This window comes from Ambystoma mexicanum, chromosome 14, assembly GCF_040938575.1.
Source record: "Ambystoma mexicanum isolate Mex_15411 chromosome 14, UKY_AmexF1_1, whole genome shotgun sequence".
NCBI classification, from domain to species: domain Eukaryota; kingdom Metazoa; phylum Chordata; class Amphibia; order Caudata; family Ambystomatidae; genus Ambystoma; species Ambystoma mexicanum.
In genome coordinates this window covers 440,122,457-440,142,131 of record NC_090940.1, presented here as the reverse complement: position 1 = coordinate 440,142,131, position 19,675 = coordinate 440,122,457, and the positions used below count along the sequence as shown (strand labels likewise).

Sequence of the window (19,675 nt, the reverse complement as noted above, 5' to 3'; positions counted from 1 at the left end):
ATGTGGAATAGTGGAGAGGACACTGAAGCAGCCGGTTGGAGAGACTGAAGCATCCTCCTTCAGAGACTCCTTTCATATCCCTTTTATATATATATTCATAAGACTTAAGTGTATTAATAAATCCCTTATTATTTATAACATAATTGTTCTTCATTTATGCTACACTTGGTGACGAGGAAGTCCGTCTGCTGACAGTTTAACTCAGCAGTCTCCTAATCAGCAGAACGATTGGCAAAGAAATCAAAGATTACAGGTGAGCGGCAAGGAACCCTGTTAGTGTGCATGATTTGATAAGGACACCCGTTTATTTGTCCCTGCACAAGCAAGTCTTTAGTAAAAACTGAGTACCCGCCATTTGTATTGATGCTCCGATGTTACTCACGGCTGCCGTTAATGATACGCGTGAGCCCCTCCAGCCGCGTGCTGAAAGTAAACACTGCCTCGAGCTGAACGCGGGCTCGCAGTGCAAAGGGAAATGAAACGCTTTGGAAAAAAGGACCCGCGACGTCGTGACGCGCATTATATACGTGCAGCCATTTTGGATGGGTAACCGTGGCAACAGCAACAGAAGGCCATTGCAAATACGACGGTCGCCATAGCAGTGCTGCCAATCAGTCTGGAAACCCTTATTTAAACAAAAATATGCAAATGTGCCTCACAAGACAGTGAAAGATTGCAATCAACCGATGTGCGCGTATTTGTACGCGGCATCCCCCCCAAAAAAATAATTACATTTTTTTTATTCGGAGGAGATAATGAAGATCAACTGATCTGCTCCCGCTCCTACTCGTCCCAGTACCTGTAAAAAAAAAAAAAAAAAAGTGGAATATAGTGTGAAATGTATTCTATGACCAAGCCTGAGATATTGTACAGGCAATATACAATACCATACAAGGAATCATTCTGTTCTTCATAAAAGGAAAAGAGGAACTATCCATTGTCAATACAAGTTGTGTCTGCTGTAATCATTGCCAACAGAAGGGCAGGTGATCAACCTGTGGCCAGAAACATGACAATGCGCGCAGTCCCAGCACCAGCCATGTTTTTGCTTGAAGCTGGAGAACCAAACTTGCCATGGAAAAGGTGGTTAAAATCCTTTGAACATTACGCATCAGTGGTTTGTGGAACAAACTACAGTGTGGAGAGGAAGAAGTCATTGTTAGGGACAAGCGGGGCAGGAAAAGTATGAGGATTTACCGGATTTACCAGAAGAAGTGGACATGAATGAATATGAGAAATGTATTGCCAAATTAAATGAACACTATGAGAAAAAGCTAAGTACAATACTGGAAAGATATAAGCTTGGCAAGAGATCACAAGAAAACGGGGAAAGTGCGGAACAATATATAACTGCTTTGAGGAAACTTGCAAAGAACTGCAATTCATCAACTCCGATCAATTCATGCTAATAGCGCCAAGATTAGGGAAAGACTGTGGGCCGAAGATGACCCTGATTTGGATGTGGTACTTCGTATCGCCAAGGAAGTTGAACATATGGAAAACTGTGTAAAGACTTTGGAAGATAGAGTAAAAAGTACGTCTGTGAAACCAGATACCAGTATCAATGCAATTCAAGTGATGAAAGCTGATAATGGGAACAGTCATGGGAACAGTCAAAATTCTGTGATGAAACGGAGAGAAGAACCCAAGATGCAAAGTACATAGAAGTTCAGTTTTGATGTGAAGAGTCGAGGATTTGGACATGGATATGGAGGATATAACAGAGGACGTTTCATTAACAGTCGTCAACCTCAAATGAGCCAGAGAGGTAGAGGAAGAATCAGAACGTGTTTTAGATGTGACAGGCCCATGCACTGGGCTAACAGTCCTGAATATCCAAATAATCTGCAAGAACTGCAATGGAATGGGTCATCTGGCCAAATGCTGTAGGTTAGATCAAGGAAGCATGAATTGTATTGGTGGTGCAGAAGAAGATGAAGCGGAAGAATGTGTTTTTGTTGTTAGTGATGGTGCAAATAAAACTGAATTGGAAAGTCCCAAGACCATCATCATCAGGATAAATGGATCTCCAGTAAAGATGACGGATTCGGGGGCGAAATACACTCTATTGCCGGAAGAAATATGGAAAAAGATTGGTCCGAAATGGTTAAATGAAAATATACATTATTGGATGGTTTGAGGCAAAGTTGGCGTTCAAGGATAGAATCAACGATGGGGAAGTGTATGTATCAAAAAAGGGAGCATCACCTTTACTTAGCTGGACACACCAAGCATGGCTTAAGGTTAGATTGGATGCAAGTGCAGAAGAATCTGTTTATGCGATTGAATCGGATGAAATGACGGCAGAAACAATATGGAAGGATGTATTCAAGGATGGTATAGGATGTGTGAAAGGCATTACACACAGAATACAACTCATGGAAAATTGTAAACCAGTCGCACAGAAGCTGAGGAATGTGCCTGTAGCCATGGGAGAAGAAGTTAAAAAAGAATTGAAGAAACTGGAGGAGCAAGGCATAATAGAAAGAATTGATGCTGCAAAATGGGTGTCACCATTGGTAGTAGTGAGGAAGAGCTCAGGAAAAGTTAGAGTGTGTATTGATCTTAGAGAACTGAACAAATGCATCATTCCTGAATGACACCCACTACCCAACATTCAAGAGTTACTATCAACCCCCCTCGGCAGCAGCCCTCTATGGAGCAGGAGCTCCCCGGACCACTGCAGGAGCAGTGAGGCAGCCTGATGCCATCCCGACGCTACGGTAAGCGTCCTGATGATTGCGGATGCTACCCCACGCAATAACGCACTCCTCCACGTGCGTCGGATTTCCATCTACGTTTCTCCTGGAATCACCCCATAGTGCCTAATCGCACCCTGCCTTCTGCCCCAAGGCCCACTGCCCTGCACTGGTGTGCACCCACAGTGCTTTTGCAGAGGACACCATTGCCCAACCCGAGGAAAAAGCCTTCAAAGATGGCCGCCTGCCGCAACGGACAGCCTTTGTGATTCCAGTAGCCCCAGGCTCCCCCCGACCACACCGATTGGCCGCCAGGCCTTTATCTGCAGCCTATCCCGTGAGCCGGCAGGCGGAAGTCGGCCCACGTTCAGCAAGGCCTGAGGAGACAAGGCCAGGACCTGTCCTCAGCCTATGCCCCCCTCGGCAGCAGCCCTCTATGGAGCAGGAGCTCCCCGGACCACTGCAGGAGCAGTGAGGCAGCCTGATGCCATCCCGACGCTACGGTAAGCGTCCTGATGATTGCGGATGCTACCCCACGCAATAACGCACTCCTCCACGTGCGTCGGATTTCCATCTACGTTTCTCCTGGAATCACCCCATAGTGCCTAATAGCACCCTGCCTTCTGCCCCAAGGCCCACTGCCCTGCACTGGTGTGCACCCACAGTGCTTTTGCAGAGGACACCATTGCCCAACATGAGGAAAAAGCCTTTAAAGATGGCCGCCCGCCGCAACGGACAGCCTTTGTGATCCCAGTAGCCCCAGGCTCACCCCGACCACACCAATTGGCCGCCAGGCCTTTATCTGCAGCCTATCCCGTGAGCCGGCAGGCGGAAGCCGGCCCACGTTCAGTCATCAGCCGTCATGCCGCATGCCAGGACCCCTGCCTGAACTACACCGACCAACGCTACCCAACTCAAAGCTAACACTGTTGAGATCCCAACCGCTGACTCTGCATTCCTGTCCCTAACATTTAACTATTCTGACTACTGCCCGCTACATAGCACATGCTACTGTAAGCACACCACTATGCCATGCACATGCTGATCACTCACAGTGAGCATGATTAATAACTGTATGGGTAGCCCGGCTGCCTATACCTAGCCACTGTGTTGCCCACTCTTAGCCATTGTGTTGCCTATATCTAGCCACTGTGTTGCCCACTCTTAGCCATTGTGTTGCCTATATCTAGCCACTGTGTTGCCCACTCTTAGCCACTGTGTTGCCTATATCTAGCCATTGTGTTGCCTATATCCAGCCACTGTGTTGCCCACTCTTAGCCATTGCCTTGCCTATACCTAACCATTGTGTTGCCTATATCTAGCCACTGTGTTGCCCACTCTTAGCCATTGTGTTGCCTATATCTAGCCACTGTGTTGCCCACTCTTAGCCATTGTGTTGCCTATATCCAGCCACTGTGTTGCCCACTCTTAGCCAATGTGTTGCCTATATCTAGCCACTGTGTTGCCCACTCTTAGTCATTGTGTTGCCTATATCTAGCCACTGTGTCGCCCACTCTTAGCCATTGTGTTGCCTATATCTAGCCACTGTGTTGCCCACTCTTAGCCATTGTGTTGCCTATATCTAGCCACTGTGTTGCCTATACCTAGCCATTGTGTTGCCTATATTTAGCCACTGTGTTGCCCACTCTTAGCCATTGTGTTGCCTATACCTAACCATTGTGTTGCCTATATCTAGCCACTGTGTTGCCCACTCTTAGCCATTGTGTTGCCTATATCTAGCCATTGTGTTGCCTATACCTAGCCATTGTGTTGCCTACACCTAGCCAAAGTTGATTGATAGCTGATCGCTGCTCTGCACTCACCCATCATGCCCACCATCACACCCCCACCGTATGCACTCAAACCCCCACACCCTTCCTTCCATCCTTCTTCACTAAACCCACAGATCAGAAACCGAGCACACCCTCGACGCACCCCAGAGCTACTAACTCTAGAAATCAAATACTAGGCCTCCGCTCCAGATCCTCACCGCAAACCCAACCAGATAAAACTGTAAACAAACCAACTACAGAATACCACAAACTGGCCACCACCAAGAAGGCAGCCAAAGGGCAGAATACCACCCCACCTCCACTGCCACGCCCAGATTTACAATGTGCATTAATTAATGCCAGATCCCTCCCTGCCCACGCTACTGAAATTCATGACCTTCTAACCAACCTCGACCTTGACATTCTCGCCATCACCGAAACCTGGCTACACAATGCCGCCAGCCCTGCCATCTCCCTAGCCATCCCATCAGGATACTCCATCCTTAGACAGGACAGAACACTATCCACAGGTGGGGGGTAGCCCTCATAGTGAAAGATCACCTAGAAATAAGACAACTTTGCTCCAAATTAGGGGAGAATGTAGACTCGCTATCTGCCAAGATCGCACTTTCTCCCAATACCACCATCACCCTCAGTCTAGTATACCGCCCACCAGGCCCAATACTGGACTTTCAGGACAACCTCTCACATCTACTAGGGGAAAACCTTAAAACAACCAAAACTATCCTTTTAGGAGAACTTAACCTGGGACTCCACGACCAGAAAGATAGACCCTCCACTACACTAGCACAAGTTCTCCAGGAACTGGGCTTTGAACATAAAGTCCTCCATCCTACCCATAACAAAGGACGTACTCTTGACTGGATAGTTGACCACAACTGTGACATCGACATCAGCTCCATCACACCTACCCCATAGTCCGACTACTTTCTCATTCACTTCCTCATCCCCATTCCTAACAACTCGGGAAAAAAACTCAAGCCAGCACCTCCAGCCCTGGCCAGAAGCGCCAAGAACATCACTAAATTAAATATCCTACCTTACCTAGACACCCTCACTTCTAACCTCCCTGTCGCATCAGACCCAGCTGCGCTGGCGGATATCTACAAATCCACCATTAGCACTGCCATAGATACCATCGCCCCTCTACAAAAGAAAAAATCTAAAAATACCAAACACTCAAATACCTGGTTCTCAGCAGAACTAAAAGAATTACGAACCAAAAAATGCAAAGCCCTAAACCTATGGCAAAGCGCGCCCAACACATCCTCGCTATCCTCCTACAAATCACTGGCCACCCAATACAAAAAAGTATCATAGCAGCCAAATCCGTGTCCTACAATGAAAGAATCTCCAACGCCTCCTCTGAATCCAAACAGCTTTTCGCCATCTTCAAGGAACTATCCACACCGGCTACTAAGTCTCAAGAGATTGTTAAGGACCAAGCTTGGTGTAACACCATACAGTCCGTCCTCAAACAAAATTGAACTCCTCCAAGCAAAAATCATAGACCACCACAAAAATCTCACTCAGCACAACCTATCAGCATCCCATACGGAAACTGTGACTGAGAACACAAAGACTAAGCTCTTTACTCCTTTCGAATTTAGAGAAGTTTCAGAAAAAGAGGTAGTCAACATCGTCAACAGAATCAAACCTTCTAATTGTAAAGGCGACGCCTGCCCCGCTAAACTAGTTAAAGACTGGGTAGAAACACTAGCACCATTTCTTAAAACCTTCATCAATGCGTCCTTCAACTCAAACTCAGTCCCAACCAGCCTAAAAGAAGCTTGGGTGCGCCCTCTTCTCAAAAAACCCACTCTAGATCCCGAAAACGCCAACAACTATAGACCCATCACAACCGTTCCCTTCCTGCTCAAGAGCCTCGACAAAGTTGCCTATACACAAATACCTGGAAGAAAACCGCATTTTAGGAAAAAGACAATCGGGATTCCGTCCGGGGCATGGGACGGAATCAGCCCTATTAGACCTCAAAATCCAACTAACTGACATCATGGACAAAGGCAAACCGGCACTCTTGCTCCTGCTAGACTTATCTGCCACCTTTGACCTAGGCACGATATTCTAGGCACGCAACTCAAAAATGAAGCCCACTTCTCGACAGAAGCCATCTCTTGGGTCAAATCATTCCTCGAGGGACGACTTATGAAAGACTTTTCAGACTCTGCAAGTGCTACCCCCATCCACTGTGGAGTCCCACAAGGGTCCTGCACTGCACCCACCCTATACAACCTCTTCACCCTCCCACTGTTCAATGACTTTGACCGTCGTCACATAGCATACACCAATTATGCTGACGACACGCAAGTTCTACTCCCTCTCACAGGGGTCTATGAACAAGACACAGCAGCATTAACCAAGATCTATACAGCCACCCAAACCTGGATGGCAGCCAACGGTCTCTGCCTAAACGGGGACAAAACAGAGATCCTACTAGTTGGCACCAAAGAAACAATAAACAAACTCCCACCGCAGTACAAATCCTTTAACATAGATAACTCCACCATCACAGTCTCCACTGCAGTAAAAACGCTAGGAGTATACCTTGACTCCACTCTCTCCATGACACGGCAAGTCAATGCCATAGCCTCCTCTGCCGCACTCACCACGAAGATAATCAACGCCGTTAAACCCTTCCTATCCACCAAAAACTGCTTGGCCGTAGCTAGAGCCACAGTAGGTACCAAATTGGACTATTGCAATGCTCTCTTCCTGGGCACGTCTGCACAAAACCTAAAAAAAATGCAAGTCACACAAAACAATGCTCTAAGAGGAGCCCTAAGCATCCCTAAAAGGGAGCACATCTCCCAAGCCAGGAAAGAAGCCCACTCGCTACCAATAAAAGAATGGATACTATTTAAATCCATGGCCATCACCCACAGATGCCTTTCAGCCAAGGCTCCGCCCTATCTTTCTGAAAGAATCACCCTTAACACATCCACTAGACCCACAAGGTCACACATGACCAACCAGACCTACGTACCCACATTCAAAAGAAGCAAAGCCGGGGGGTCTAGCTTCCAACACTTAGCACCCAAAAACCGGAACACACTCCCCACAGCGCTTAGGAGCGAAAACTCTTACCATGTCTTCCGCAGACTACTCAAAACCACGCTGTTTAACTAACTCCACCCCACCGTCCTAACTTTTTTCACAACTGTATGTAAATAAGCACAACTGTATATAAACATGCATATATGTTCAGCAATGTATCTATATCTATACCATGTTTGCCTGTAACAAGTAAGAATGCTTTCAGCGCCACGATGCCCCTGGGCAGATGTGCGCTATACAAATCCAAATAAATAAAATAAATAAACTATGGGGTGAGCAAGAGTGTTTTCGACCTTAGATCTTACTTCCGCATATCATCAAATTCTGTTGCACAAGGACTCAAGGCATCTGACAGCGTTTATAACACTGGAGGGTTTATATCAATGTAGGAGAATGCTGTTTGGTCTTATATCAGCAGCTTCTGTGTTTCAGAAGACCATGCATCCCATCTTTGATGGTGATGAAGGTATAGTCTTTCAGGATGACATTCTTATATATGCCAAGGATCAATCTAAGCATGATAGTAGACTGGAAAAAGCATTGAGGAAATTGCACAAGATGGGAATGACATTAAGCAAGGAAAAGTCAAAAATACATAGGAAGCAAATTGAATATCTAGGCCATGTTATATCAGAGGAAGGGATTGCACCAAAGCCAGATTTGATGTCTGCAATCAATACTATGGCAACCCCCAGCAATAAAGAACAATTGAGAACATTTCAAGGAATGGCTGAATACTATTCTAAATATGTTCGGAAGTTTGCTGATCACACAGCCGTACTGAGGGATCTCACCAAGATGAATGTGATATGTGAATGGAATGTAAATTGTGAGAAAGAATTCAATTACATAAAGAATGCTTTGACAACTGCGCCAGCACTGAAGAACTATGTAAGAGGACAAAGTACAATGATTACAACGGATGCCAGTAACGTAGGTCTAGGTGCAGTGTTAGCACAACTGCATGATGGAGAAGAGAAAATAATTGTGTTTGCTTCACGGTTGTTAAAGGGAGCAGTAAAGTCACATGCAACAATTGAAATGGAGGCCTTAGCTATTATATGGGCAGTAAAAGAATTCAGGAGTTGTGTGGGGAACAGAATTTGAGATACATATGGATTATAAACCACTTGTAGAACTATTCATGAATAAAGGATTGGATAAGGGGTCGGCAAGAATAAGGAGATGGGTTCATAGAATGCAAGAATTAAATGTAGTGGTTAAATACATTCCGGGTGTAAGGAATTATGCTGCAGACTGGCTATCTAGGCTTACGAATGTTCAAGAGGAAGGTGAAAGTGAAGAAAGTCAACAAGAAATGGTATGTATATTGCAGGACACAGCTATTCCCAAAGATAAATGGTTGTAAAGGATGAATAAAGACATGAAAATGAAGTTTATCATAGTAAATATCAACAGTAAACATATTCCCATCAATAAAATGAAGGAGGCAGAAGTACAAGGATTATGGAGAGTCAGATGAGCTAAGTGTACAAGATGGATATTTACTTCGAGGAGACAGACTAATTCCACAAGAAGATGTCAGGAAGAAAATAATTGAACTGGTACATGAAGGGCACCAAGGCATTTCCAAAACTCAGAGTTGAATAAGGAATACGTATTGGTGGCCGGGGTGCGATGCAGAAATCAAAAGGAGCGTAAGAGACTGTATCCTTTGTAATAAGTCAGACAAGAGTTGTGTGAGTAATGAGTACCCCATGGTTATGACTGATATATCAAGTAGACCATGGATGAAAGTAGGGATTGATATAATTGGTCCAGTATGCAGTGAAGGAAGTCAAACATTTTGTGTGGTAGTGATTGATATATTAACAAGATGGGCAGAAGTAAAAATGATGCCGAGTGTCACGACCAAGAATATTATTAATTTCATGGAAGAGGTATGTGGTTGTGAAGGTTATCCAGAGGTTATTTTATCAGACAATGGGCCCCAATTTATTTCCAGAGAGATGGAACAGTATTTGAGAAAAAAATCAATTAAGCATGTAACTAGTGCAGTTTATCACCCACAAGCTAATGGTGTAGTAGAAAGATACAACAGAATATTCTCAAAGATGCTATTAGATGGGCATGGGCCAATGGAATGAGTTGGAAAGAAGCAGCCAGAAAGGTGGTTATAGCGCACACGTTTACTCCACACAGTACTACGGGTATATCACCATTTGAATTGAGCAGGGGTAGAAAAGCAACCACTAAGTTATGCCCTGGATGGATGACTGAAGTGCTAAATATGGGAGTGATAACCAGTAATGCGGTAGATAGACAGACAAAATAGTAATAAAGCATGGCATGACAAGAGAAGATTTAGGTGTAACAAGAAATTGGAAGTAGGATGTGTTGTGAGAGTAACGCTTCCAGAAGCTTTGAGAGTGAAAGGCATTAAGTGGTCGGATCTGATCCAAGTTATTGAGGTGTTTAAACATGCTGTAAGAACAAGTGATGGAAGGGTATGGAACAATGGGAGAGTTATGGGAATGAACGGTAAGGCTAATGGTGAGAGTGTGGACAAAATTGATGTTGATGAAAATAGAGTGAGCCAAGAATTTTCCTTACTAGTAAATTCAATATATGCACCAACTGGGATACAAACTTCTGTATCAAGGTATGGGAGAAAGTATCAAAGACCGAATTACTTAATGGACTATGGAGAGTGAAGATGTGTCTAGAAAGAAGAGGGATGTGTAGCATGGTAACATCTGCTGCTGCACTGGTGTGGAACCTACAGAGATTCTGGAAGGAGAATGTGGAATTGTGGAGAGGAAACTGAAGGTGCCGGTTGGGGAGACTGAATCATCCTCCTTCAGAGACTCCTTTCATATCCCCTTTTATATATATATTCATAAGACTTAAGTGTATTAATAAATCCCTCATTATTTATAATATAATTGTTCTTCATTTATGTTACACACACCAACCTAGGTACCCGACACTCAAGGGCTCATCAGTCCTTTGCATACACTACAGGGATAAGGATTTCAGCAGGATTTCAATGGCTTGCTCCCAAGGTAGGACAGAGCTCAAGGAGAGGCGCCCATGTTGGTAGGCTCACTAGCGCCACCCCACCTGGATGCATTTTAATATCATGGGGAGACTGTATTGCTCAGAGCCCCTATTCTTACCTGAAGACTGCTTGAAGACTGGATGCTGTTGAAGTTCTTGGTTTGCCCATACTGGCTTGACGCTGGCCACTATGTCTTTACAATCTGCTTCTTCCTTGCAGGTGGAATCCCACCTGGGCTCTTCCTTTGCTTCTTGCTGTCGTCCTAGTGCTGTCCTAGCTGGTTGGCTTGGCTGTTCTTTCTGGACTTTTCCTTACCTGCAGCTGCTGGATGTCAGTTAACATCTTTCTGGCCCAAGTGCCTGAGTTACGGGTTTCCCCTTTCTGGTTTGGATACCCGAGTGGCTTCCTGTTGTCTCACCTCAGCTCCTTCATGGGACACCTTGGGTCACTTCCAGTTGTTTCCTCCATCACAGGACCATTTGTTTGCTTGCTTGTTTGTACCCTCCTGCTCCTAGAGCTAATCTAGAGCCTTTGCTGGGTTGTTCCATGCTTCTTTCACTTATTTAATTGCTGAGAAGTCTTCTGTGGTTACACTGTTTCTATTTATTTCTAGATGTAAACTGGGACCCAAGGATGTCCAGTAGCAGTAGACTAATTTCACTGTTGTTCTTATGGGCCTCTTTCCCAAAATGTTTTTCTCCCATCGATCTGGGTCTCATATTGGCCAAGTACATTCCTGTTAGGGGTCTTCAAATATTTTGCTTCTTGGAGTGTTGTGGAATCTACGACTTATCCGTTTACTGTGTTTTTCTATATACTTGCATTCTTGGCATGTTTAAAAGTCTTACTTGACTGTGTCTTTATTCTAATGCACTATTAGGTAAATGTTTATATTTTTTTACTGTATATTATGTGTAGTGTATTTTATTGTATGTGTGCATGGGATTAATTGTACTTTGGCACAAGTCCTTTCACTCCTAAGAGGGAAGCCCGATTGTTCTGCTATATTGCACATTGAGAAAGTGAGTTTCAATGTAACTTTGACAACACTGAGAAACCTGAATGTGTTTCACCCACTAGTCCCTGGGGATCTGTCATCCAGGTGGCCAGAACACGTCCATTGCTTTTGGTTCCAGTCCCTGGGGGTGGACCAGTCTGGGTGAGGGGTCTTCGGGGAGTGGGACACTGGATGGTGAGACATGGCATCCCCTCCCTGTAACACCTTCACCCCATCCTACCAAGTGGGACCCCCCTCTTTCACAACACGAACGCTTTCTCACGGACAGATTGCTATGGGACAAAACAGACTAAACACCCGAGCAGTATACCTAACGTGTCCCAATACGATGGTTTGGCAGGGTCAGGCAATTACTGACCATCACGCACACCTGACTTCCATTACACTTCCCCACATGGATAAAAGGCGGAGCACGAGAGCACATTCTGAGCGAAGCAAAGCACACAAGGAAACAGGAGTTCCAAAATGGCAGTTTAACACAAGGTGAAAGAGGGCAAAACAGAAGGGGATCGCAAGGAGGGAAGTGCCCTTAACCTTTTTTCGACAAGGAACCGTTACTTTCACGAAACCTAGAGAATAGAAAGCGCACGACCAGGAAACCAGGCTGAAGAATACTGATTGTGTGTCGAAGGTATATGGTGCCCTCTCGTGTCGATAATTAAGGCAGGGAGAATCGGCAGCTGATGCGGTACTGTCCTTGGCTCCAACAACAAAGACGCGCCAGTGACATCAACACAGTCGGCGAGTTGGGGAAACAGATACCAGACCGATCGGTGTTGCAGCCAAGGTTGCAAGCGTCAACAATTTTATAATGAGTACTGAATCTAACAGTGCATGTGATAACCAACGCAAGTAAAATTGAACACCAGATGAGTGACTGAGCTTTGAAACCAGGATACAATACCTTTGACAGAGTGGTCCGGCACCATGTGTGTGCTCATTTGAGCGTCTCTGTAAGTTATCCAACTGAGAGTTTAAAAAGGTGAAAGAGTAGCAGAGAACTGTGCATCAAAGTGTCCTGCGGCAGGTCAATCATGTACAATTGAAAATCTTAGATGTGGATACTGTCAAGAAAGTTGATGGCAAAGTAGATAAAGTTGGTCCAAGCCTGAACGAGGGAGATCAATTGAAAGCTTTGGGTTAAAGCAAGTTTGTGTTAAAGTGAATTACATGGGTCCGAGTCCGACGGAGGGAGACTTATTGAACATTGTGTTAAAACAGATCTGAGCCCGGGTGAGGGGGATCGGGTGAACCGTGAATCACCCAAGAAATTGGATACATGACAATCCTACAAGCATTGTGATAAGGGGGATCTGAATCTGGCTGAGGGGATCAGAGGTGAATAGTGAATCACCTGAGAAATTGAGTACATGTGAAATCCTAAGAGGAAAAGAATGATTGTCGCATCAGGCCCTCTGAAAGAAGAGACTTTGAAAGGCAGAGAGACTTGGGCACAGAAGGCCCTGATGCTAATGTTTGAACTGCACCCTCATGCTAGAGAAGCCAGAGACTGTGCTAAGCTCGAGTGTGCCGCCCTGTCCCGTGCTGAAAACGAGGGGAAGGGAGGCCAACGGCCTAAATATCCTGACATATCATTTCTTGAACACGTTTCTTTTGCATAACATTGTTTCCCACACTATTTGTATTTTGCGGTAAGGATTGGCAATAGGTTTATTAGTATGGGCCCTTTATTTTGACAAGACACCACTAGGACTGCGTTATTATTTGATAGCCGTAGCTTGCTCCCATTTTTAGATTTAGGATTAGCTAGGTGTTTTTCAAACCCTTTTGAAGTTCAATAAACAGCCTTGAACTATGATCACTTGTGTTTGTCTTGATGTTGATACCATGCCTTCCTTAAACACCTAGTTCATCCATTCAGGACAGGTCTCTTCACACCCCTAAGGCGGCTTTGAAAAAACCTTTCTAATAGCGCTGACCGTTGCCAGAGAAGTCTAGCAAAAGTCCCTCTAAATTCCTCAATTCAACTATGAAGACTACAAAGCAAAGAACATTGCCCAATGTGTAAAAAGTATTATTGTTTCTCTTTGAATTCAGCAACAAAATTTCGGCCACTTGGTCTTGTAGTGATTTTGGTTATAAGACTTGCAAGCACACCTTAACATTTTAATATTTGTTTTTAAGCACCCAAGAAGCAAGAAGGCAATAGGCTAACTCTTCTGAAAGGAGGCGAAGAATCTGTGCCAACTACAAATTCACTTAGCTAAGAGAGTAATCTAACACTGACGAGGGCAAAATGGCTGTCATATACATTTAAAAAGTTTCCTAAAGCACCACAACTTCCAGATAACAGGGCAAATAAATGGCTGAGCCACAGGCTTCATTTGGAAAAGAAAACCTCACACGATGCTGCATAACTACTGCAAGACATGGGGTAGACAGAATCTGATAGGTGGCGTAAGAGAACTTCCACTTGGGTTTATGGATTCTTGTAGGAAATAATCTAAAGTCTGAAAATATTCCCTGACAGGCTGTTGTAAGAGGGGAGAGTGTCAATGGTGTAGGTCTTTAAGAAGTGTTGAAGGGGACCTCTGTGACAAGAAATCTGCCCTTGCCCCATTAGCATCATAACAATCCACGTAGGCTAAGAAAATAAGCAAAAGCAAAGTGGTAGGGCAGAAGAAGGAGACAGACCTGTTTGACATTCTTGACTTTATCATTAAAATAATAAGTGAAAAGGCCTCACTATCCCTAATCAATGGATTTCCCTGCCTAACCAAACTAAGGTGCTCGTCTATTCAGAAGTCCAAAGTAAAATGTCTTTCTCCTTCCAAAGCTAAGCTGCTCTGTCCCTACCACGAAGATAAGAATAACAAAAGACCAGGAGAATGACTTGTTTCTCCTCGATAGGTTTCCTCCGCCTTAGTAGACAATTGAGATACTATTTTGCTATTTCTTGGATTCATTTATTTAGTTCCTCTAGGGGACTTTTCCAAGTCTTTGGCTCCCCTATTTGATCTCTTTGTGGGCTTCTCCTTCTCAATGTCATGGGCGTTGGAAATTCTTTAAGCATCTTTGAAAGTCTCTCCTTCTCTGAGATTACTAGGGATACGGAATCGCTCTTATTGTGGTTCTTGTCCTCTGTGACTGTAGATCTTTAAATCCTTATGAATAAGATATTTAACATCTTGTTCCTCCTCCCATTTCTATGTCTTTCTTCTTGAGATATTTATTGTGGACCATGTCCAGTTCTTATATTTTTGTTTCTCACTCTTCTTAGATTTGGGCCACTCACTGGGACGAGTAGGCTGAGGGTAAATTTTATCCCAGTCTTCCCATCCGGGTCTCCCGCCGTTCCCGTTACCTTGTTTTCTACGGGTTGGCGTCACAGAGCCTGTTCGCAGGATAGGGACTTCCTTCATAGTCAGGATAGGTCCGGTTCTCGCTCCCACGCCTTCGGTTTCATTTCAACAGCTCTGCGGTACCAGAGGTCTCAGCATGGTTGCCAGACTGAACACTCCACCTCTCCTGGGTTACGCTATGGTTCTAGACTGGCTCTTTCTCCAGTGGTTTTGGTTCCTCTCAAACTGACTTTTCCGATTCCCGAGTGCTTCTTGCCAACTGCACCTTTTGGTTTCCTCCCAATGGAGGATCTCCCGGTCTCTCTCAGTACTCCAGACTCGGCTGGTTTGAAACTCCTGGGTTTCACTTGTCATGGACAGTAGTCCACCTTCTCTTTTTATGATCGGCTTTTGGGTCCTCCCCAGTGGAGGATTATAGTCAGTTCTCTCTCTTAGTTGATCACTCTACATTGTTTGTTCATTCTTTTTCATCACAGTAGTTTTACTACATTGATCCTTGGATCTGGTCACAATAAGAAATAGTGTCTTGGTTTGATGGATGTTACGGTTGTTCTAGAAGAGAGGGCTCTAGAGAATTCCTCTGCGGAACAGGAGTCCTTGTCCCACAGAGGGAAGTCTCTCCTGTGAGGTCCCACATGCCACCACCCCTATGGGGATTACTGCATAGTGGGCTCACCTTCCTAGCTTCACATGGAAAGTCTCCCCTCTGGGGAGAAGTGACTGAATCCCACGATTTGTCGCAGCATCCAGAATGTGTGTGAGACAAGGCCCACCATAATGGAAAAAGGGGGCACAGAGAAATCCAGAGCCTATTGAGGCAGATGGCATAGAGCCCATTTTTTTGCATACAAGCTTCTTAACCTGCGAGTCATGATGCTGCATATTTGTCTTTTGGGTTTTTCATGCTGAGTAAAGAGAATACTGATTGAGACTGGGTCCGTTCACCATGGACATGTGAGTGGTTGGATCTGGTGGTGGTAAGGAGCCTTATGCACTACAACTTATTCAAGACCTAGTCAGGACCAACAGCCTTTTGATACTTATATATACTGGAATGGAACATAGGCTTGTGAATTACTCTGGGATGATCAAAGTTGGGGACCTTGTGTAAGACGCCAGTGTTGGGTTGTCAAGCCAGAGTCCAGTAACACATTCTGTTAGCCCTCCGGACCTAGCTGTAGGGCACATGAGCAACTCAAAAACAAAAGCTGTATGTAAAGCTACATGGTGTGACGAATCTGGACAATTCGCCCCTTCTCCACAGAAGGGAGCCACCCCCTTTGAGGCTAGGGAGGGGAGCCCAACATAAAAAAACCTTCCCTAGGGGCCTGGGCAAGTGGGGCCTCACTGGGAGGGACTTCCCTCTTGGGGACAATGACTCCCATTCTAGAGCGGAACTCTCAAACCAATCCACCTTGTCTGCATATATGGATGTGGAAAAGACTTTAGAATCTCCTGCAACGACTATGTTACACAACAATCCTTCTCATGTAGTAGCTACAGACAATGCTGAACACAGCCTGAAAGCCACATTCAGCGACGAAGAACATTGTTCGGTTTATTCCTGTGACGTGTATAAGAATGGAAGCTCCTATGGAGGAAAGGGAACCGCTACACAGAGGCAAGCCTCGGCATCGTTCAAGTCCTGGAGGGGCGGAGCTACACTTGGCCGCAGAGCCAGTGGCAGCAAGGAGGGCAAGCAAACAGCGTGACGAACGTCTGAAGGGTGGCGATCCACCCGACCAGGCAACCGAGGTCAGAGAAGGAGCAGAGATGGGAATCTTGATCTAGTGGCGATAACACAAGTGAGTTGTGGTAGGCCCGGGAGGCCAGTAACAGACGGCGAGACCAAATCCTTAAAGGGAGCCTGGGTCCTCAAGCTCTGCACATGCAGGGCCGTAGCTACAAGAACTAGTAGCCGCGAGGATAGCCGATGGGAAGATTACAGGGGCCTGAGAAACAACAGAGCATACCGTTACAAATTACGAATATTGTGAATACAACATGGGAAAGCTATCCAGGTTAAAAACAGCCGCTCTATCTGAAACAACTTGGATACAAGGAAATAACCTATATGCGGATCACAGATGATTGGGGAGAAACCAACACCTCAAAGGAGGAAGTGTTTTCTTTCCAGAAATCCCAAAGGAATGTAAATGTTCACAACAGGAGACAGTTTTTGTTGACAGGAGAAATTGAAACCCTAACTTGATACAAAGACAGGGAAGAACATTGTGTGGTATTAAAAATGAACTTTTGAAACCCTGATCACAGCAAATATGAATTGGGCGAGGTGACACCCTGGTGAGGCAATTGTGCAAAGCCTCCCATTTCCCTTTTAGTTCAATATTTTTTCTAAAGTGGTAGGGGCCAGTTAGTTGGATAGGATTTGGACCAAAGAAATATATTCTGGACTTTAAAGCACACCTTTAGCTGTAATTGTGTTGGGTAGGGAACGTCCCACATAGCAATAGGGCTAGGTAGGCATTTTGGCTCCTATTTAAATAAAACCTCTTTAGAATCAACTTTAACTGTCTAAGTCCTACATCTGGTTTGCCACAATAGGCACCTTTTGGTCACATCGCACAGTCCTACACTCAATGTGCCACTTGTGAACCCAGGTTTAATATCCTGAAAAGGTGCTCTGGTCAGTCATCATACTGGGATTGCTGTCCCAGTAGCAGACAGGGAAATGTGACAGATGTATGACTCTCACTCATGGATTACAATTCATCCGTTTTATTCACTCATCTTTCACTACCAACTGAACAAAGATGTTGAAGTATTGCGGTTATCATATATGATGCCCTGAACATTTATAAACCGAGTACAGTCATTGAGAAAGAAAATGAAAAACAGGGGGTGTAAAGAGATGTGAATAGCTTGTCTCATCTGAAGAGTTGCACACAATTTTGGAGGCCAAATGCCAATAAGCAAGAAGACAATCTAGACTATTAAAACAACTAATGGTTTCAACAACAAGTCCCAAAAAGGAGAAGTTTGGATTTTATGGAAGTCTGAAATAGAGGCATAAGACTGTAGTAGGGTTTAAGACAGGCACGCAAATGCCCAAAGGGAATAAATGCAGCAGAAGTCACCGTTTTCAATGAAAAATACAATACACACACGCATGCAGTCACGCATGCTTATCTCCCCCCACACAAGCATCCAAAACATACACCTTCCACATATACACATTTACAGTCTCTAACAAACTTACTGTTTGTCCAGCTTACCTCAAACTCTGGAAGAAATGCAATCTGTGTTGATGCTCCACCCAAATCCAGCGTCCCGATGGTTTGGCTTTTTTCTCCATACAAGTGACCTGCAATTAATATTCTCATGAGTATAAAAAACGCACCAGTGCCTCTTATTACAGTCCTGTTCCTCAGCTACTTATTGTTGTGAGTGAATAAAGGGCAGAGCCCCTTTAAGGAGAGGAAGAGACAGAACAGTGGGAGGGAGTGGGAAGGAAGGGGAGGGGTGGGAGAGGAAAAAGGCAGTAAGTAAGAGGAGGAATAAAGAGGAGGCTGGAATGGAGACGGGCTCCTGCATGGTAATTGAATTTACGCAGTACGGCCCACAGAGGGGCCAAAACGTATTGCTAATTGGTATACAATCATCGTGCAGAAATGCACCCCCACACGGAACCATACATCACACAAAGCACAGAAAGGCAAATTTGACAGATTTTTTTTTAAATAGCTGAATGCCTTGCTGTGATCTTCCAGGATCCATTGACCCTCCCATCTACCCCTCCGCACACAAACTGAACCAATGATATGCAACATTTTTACATTTGGACAACACTTTAAGGATCCAGTTCCATACTACCCCAGGGTGTAATAACAGTCTCTTTTAAGAAGTACACATATAAACTCCTTCCTGGATCTAGACTAACTGCACTATACTATCGTCATTACAGGTTTCTCACTGAAGGATTGTAAATCACACAATGTATCAACATTTAATCAAACAGGGGGTGCTGTTGAGCTTTTCAGTGCATTTTTGGTCTAATGCATGGCGAGTGACCCCCCTCCTCCTTTGATCAGGATGAAATCATCTCCCCCATTTACTGTATACTCCTAGGTGTGAGCGGTGATTTTTAAAGTTGCATGGCAGGATTGTAACAGATGGGCTGAAAGTAAATTCTGTTTGCCTTTTGATGTGGTGAGCAATAGAGCCCTGAGGCGGCTTGAAGGTCACAGAAGACCACGGCTTTGCTGAAGCAGCAGGGGCTGATTTTGGGAGTCGCATTATAGCTCTAGTCCAATGCTGAAATCTGAAGGAAAAGAGGACTAGAAGGGCTCTCGATTGCAGCCTAAGTTGCATTATTCGGTGTTCAGTCATAATGTAGAATGCAATAATGTCGAAAGTCAAAATGTCGAAAACATTTTTTAGAAAACAATGTCGAAAACCAATAATGTCGAATTTTTTCTATATTTTTTGAAAAAATAAAATAAATATATATATATATATATATATATATATATATAATTAAAATGTGTTGAGTATGAGGGGTGAGAGGGTGGTGGGGGTGTTGGGTGAGGGGGTTTGGGGGCCCCCCTAGTAAATGATACTCTTCTTGTTTATGTATTTATTGATAGTGCTAATTGACAATTTTTTTTCGACATTTTATTTCTAAAAATTGACTCTTTTCATTATATGTATAGGTTTTCGACATTGTTTTCTACATTATGACTATAAACCGCATTATTCGTATGGACCGCAGAATTATGTGAACA

General features: G+C 44.5%; 1 protein-coding gene across 7 annotated transcripts in view; it reads right to left on the bottom strand.

Moving 5' to 3' along the window:
• The window catches only part of ENTPD5 (ectonucleoside triphosphate diphosphohydrolase 5 (inactive)), a 786,147-nt gene that overhangs the window by 275,974 nt on the left and 490,498 nt on the right, over nucleotides 1–19,675 (bottom strand). For all 7 annotated transcript variants that reach the window (XM_069637650.1, XM_069637644.1, XM_069637649.1 and 4 more), the window contains one exon: nucleotides 18,167–18,255. In XM_069637650.1, coding sequence (XP_069493751.1) covers nucleotides 18,167–18,255 — 89 coding nt within the window. The remainder of the gene's footprint in view (nucleotides 1–18,166; nucleotides 18,256–19,675) is intronic.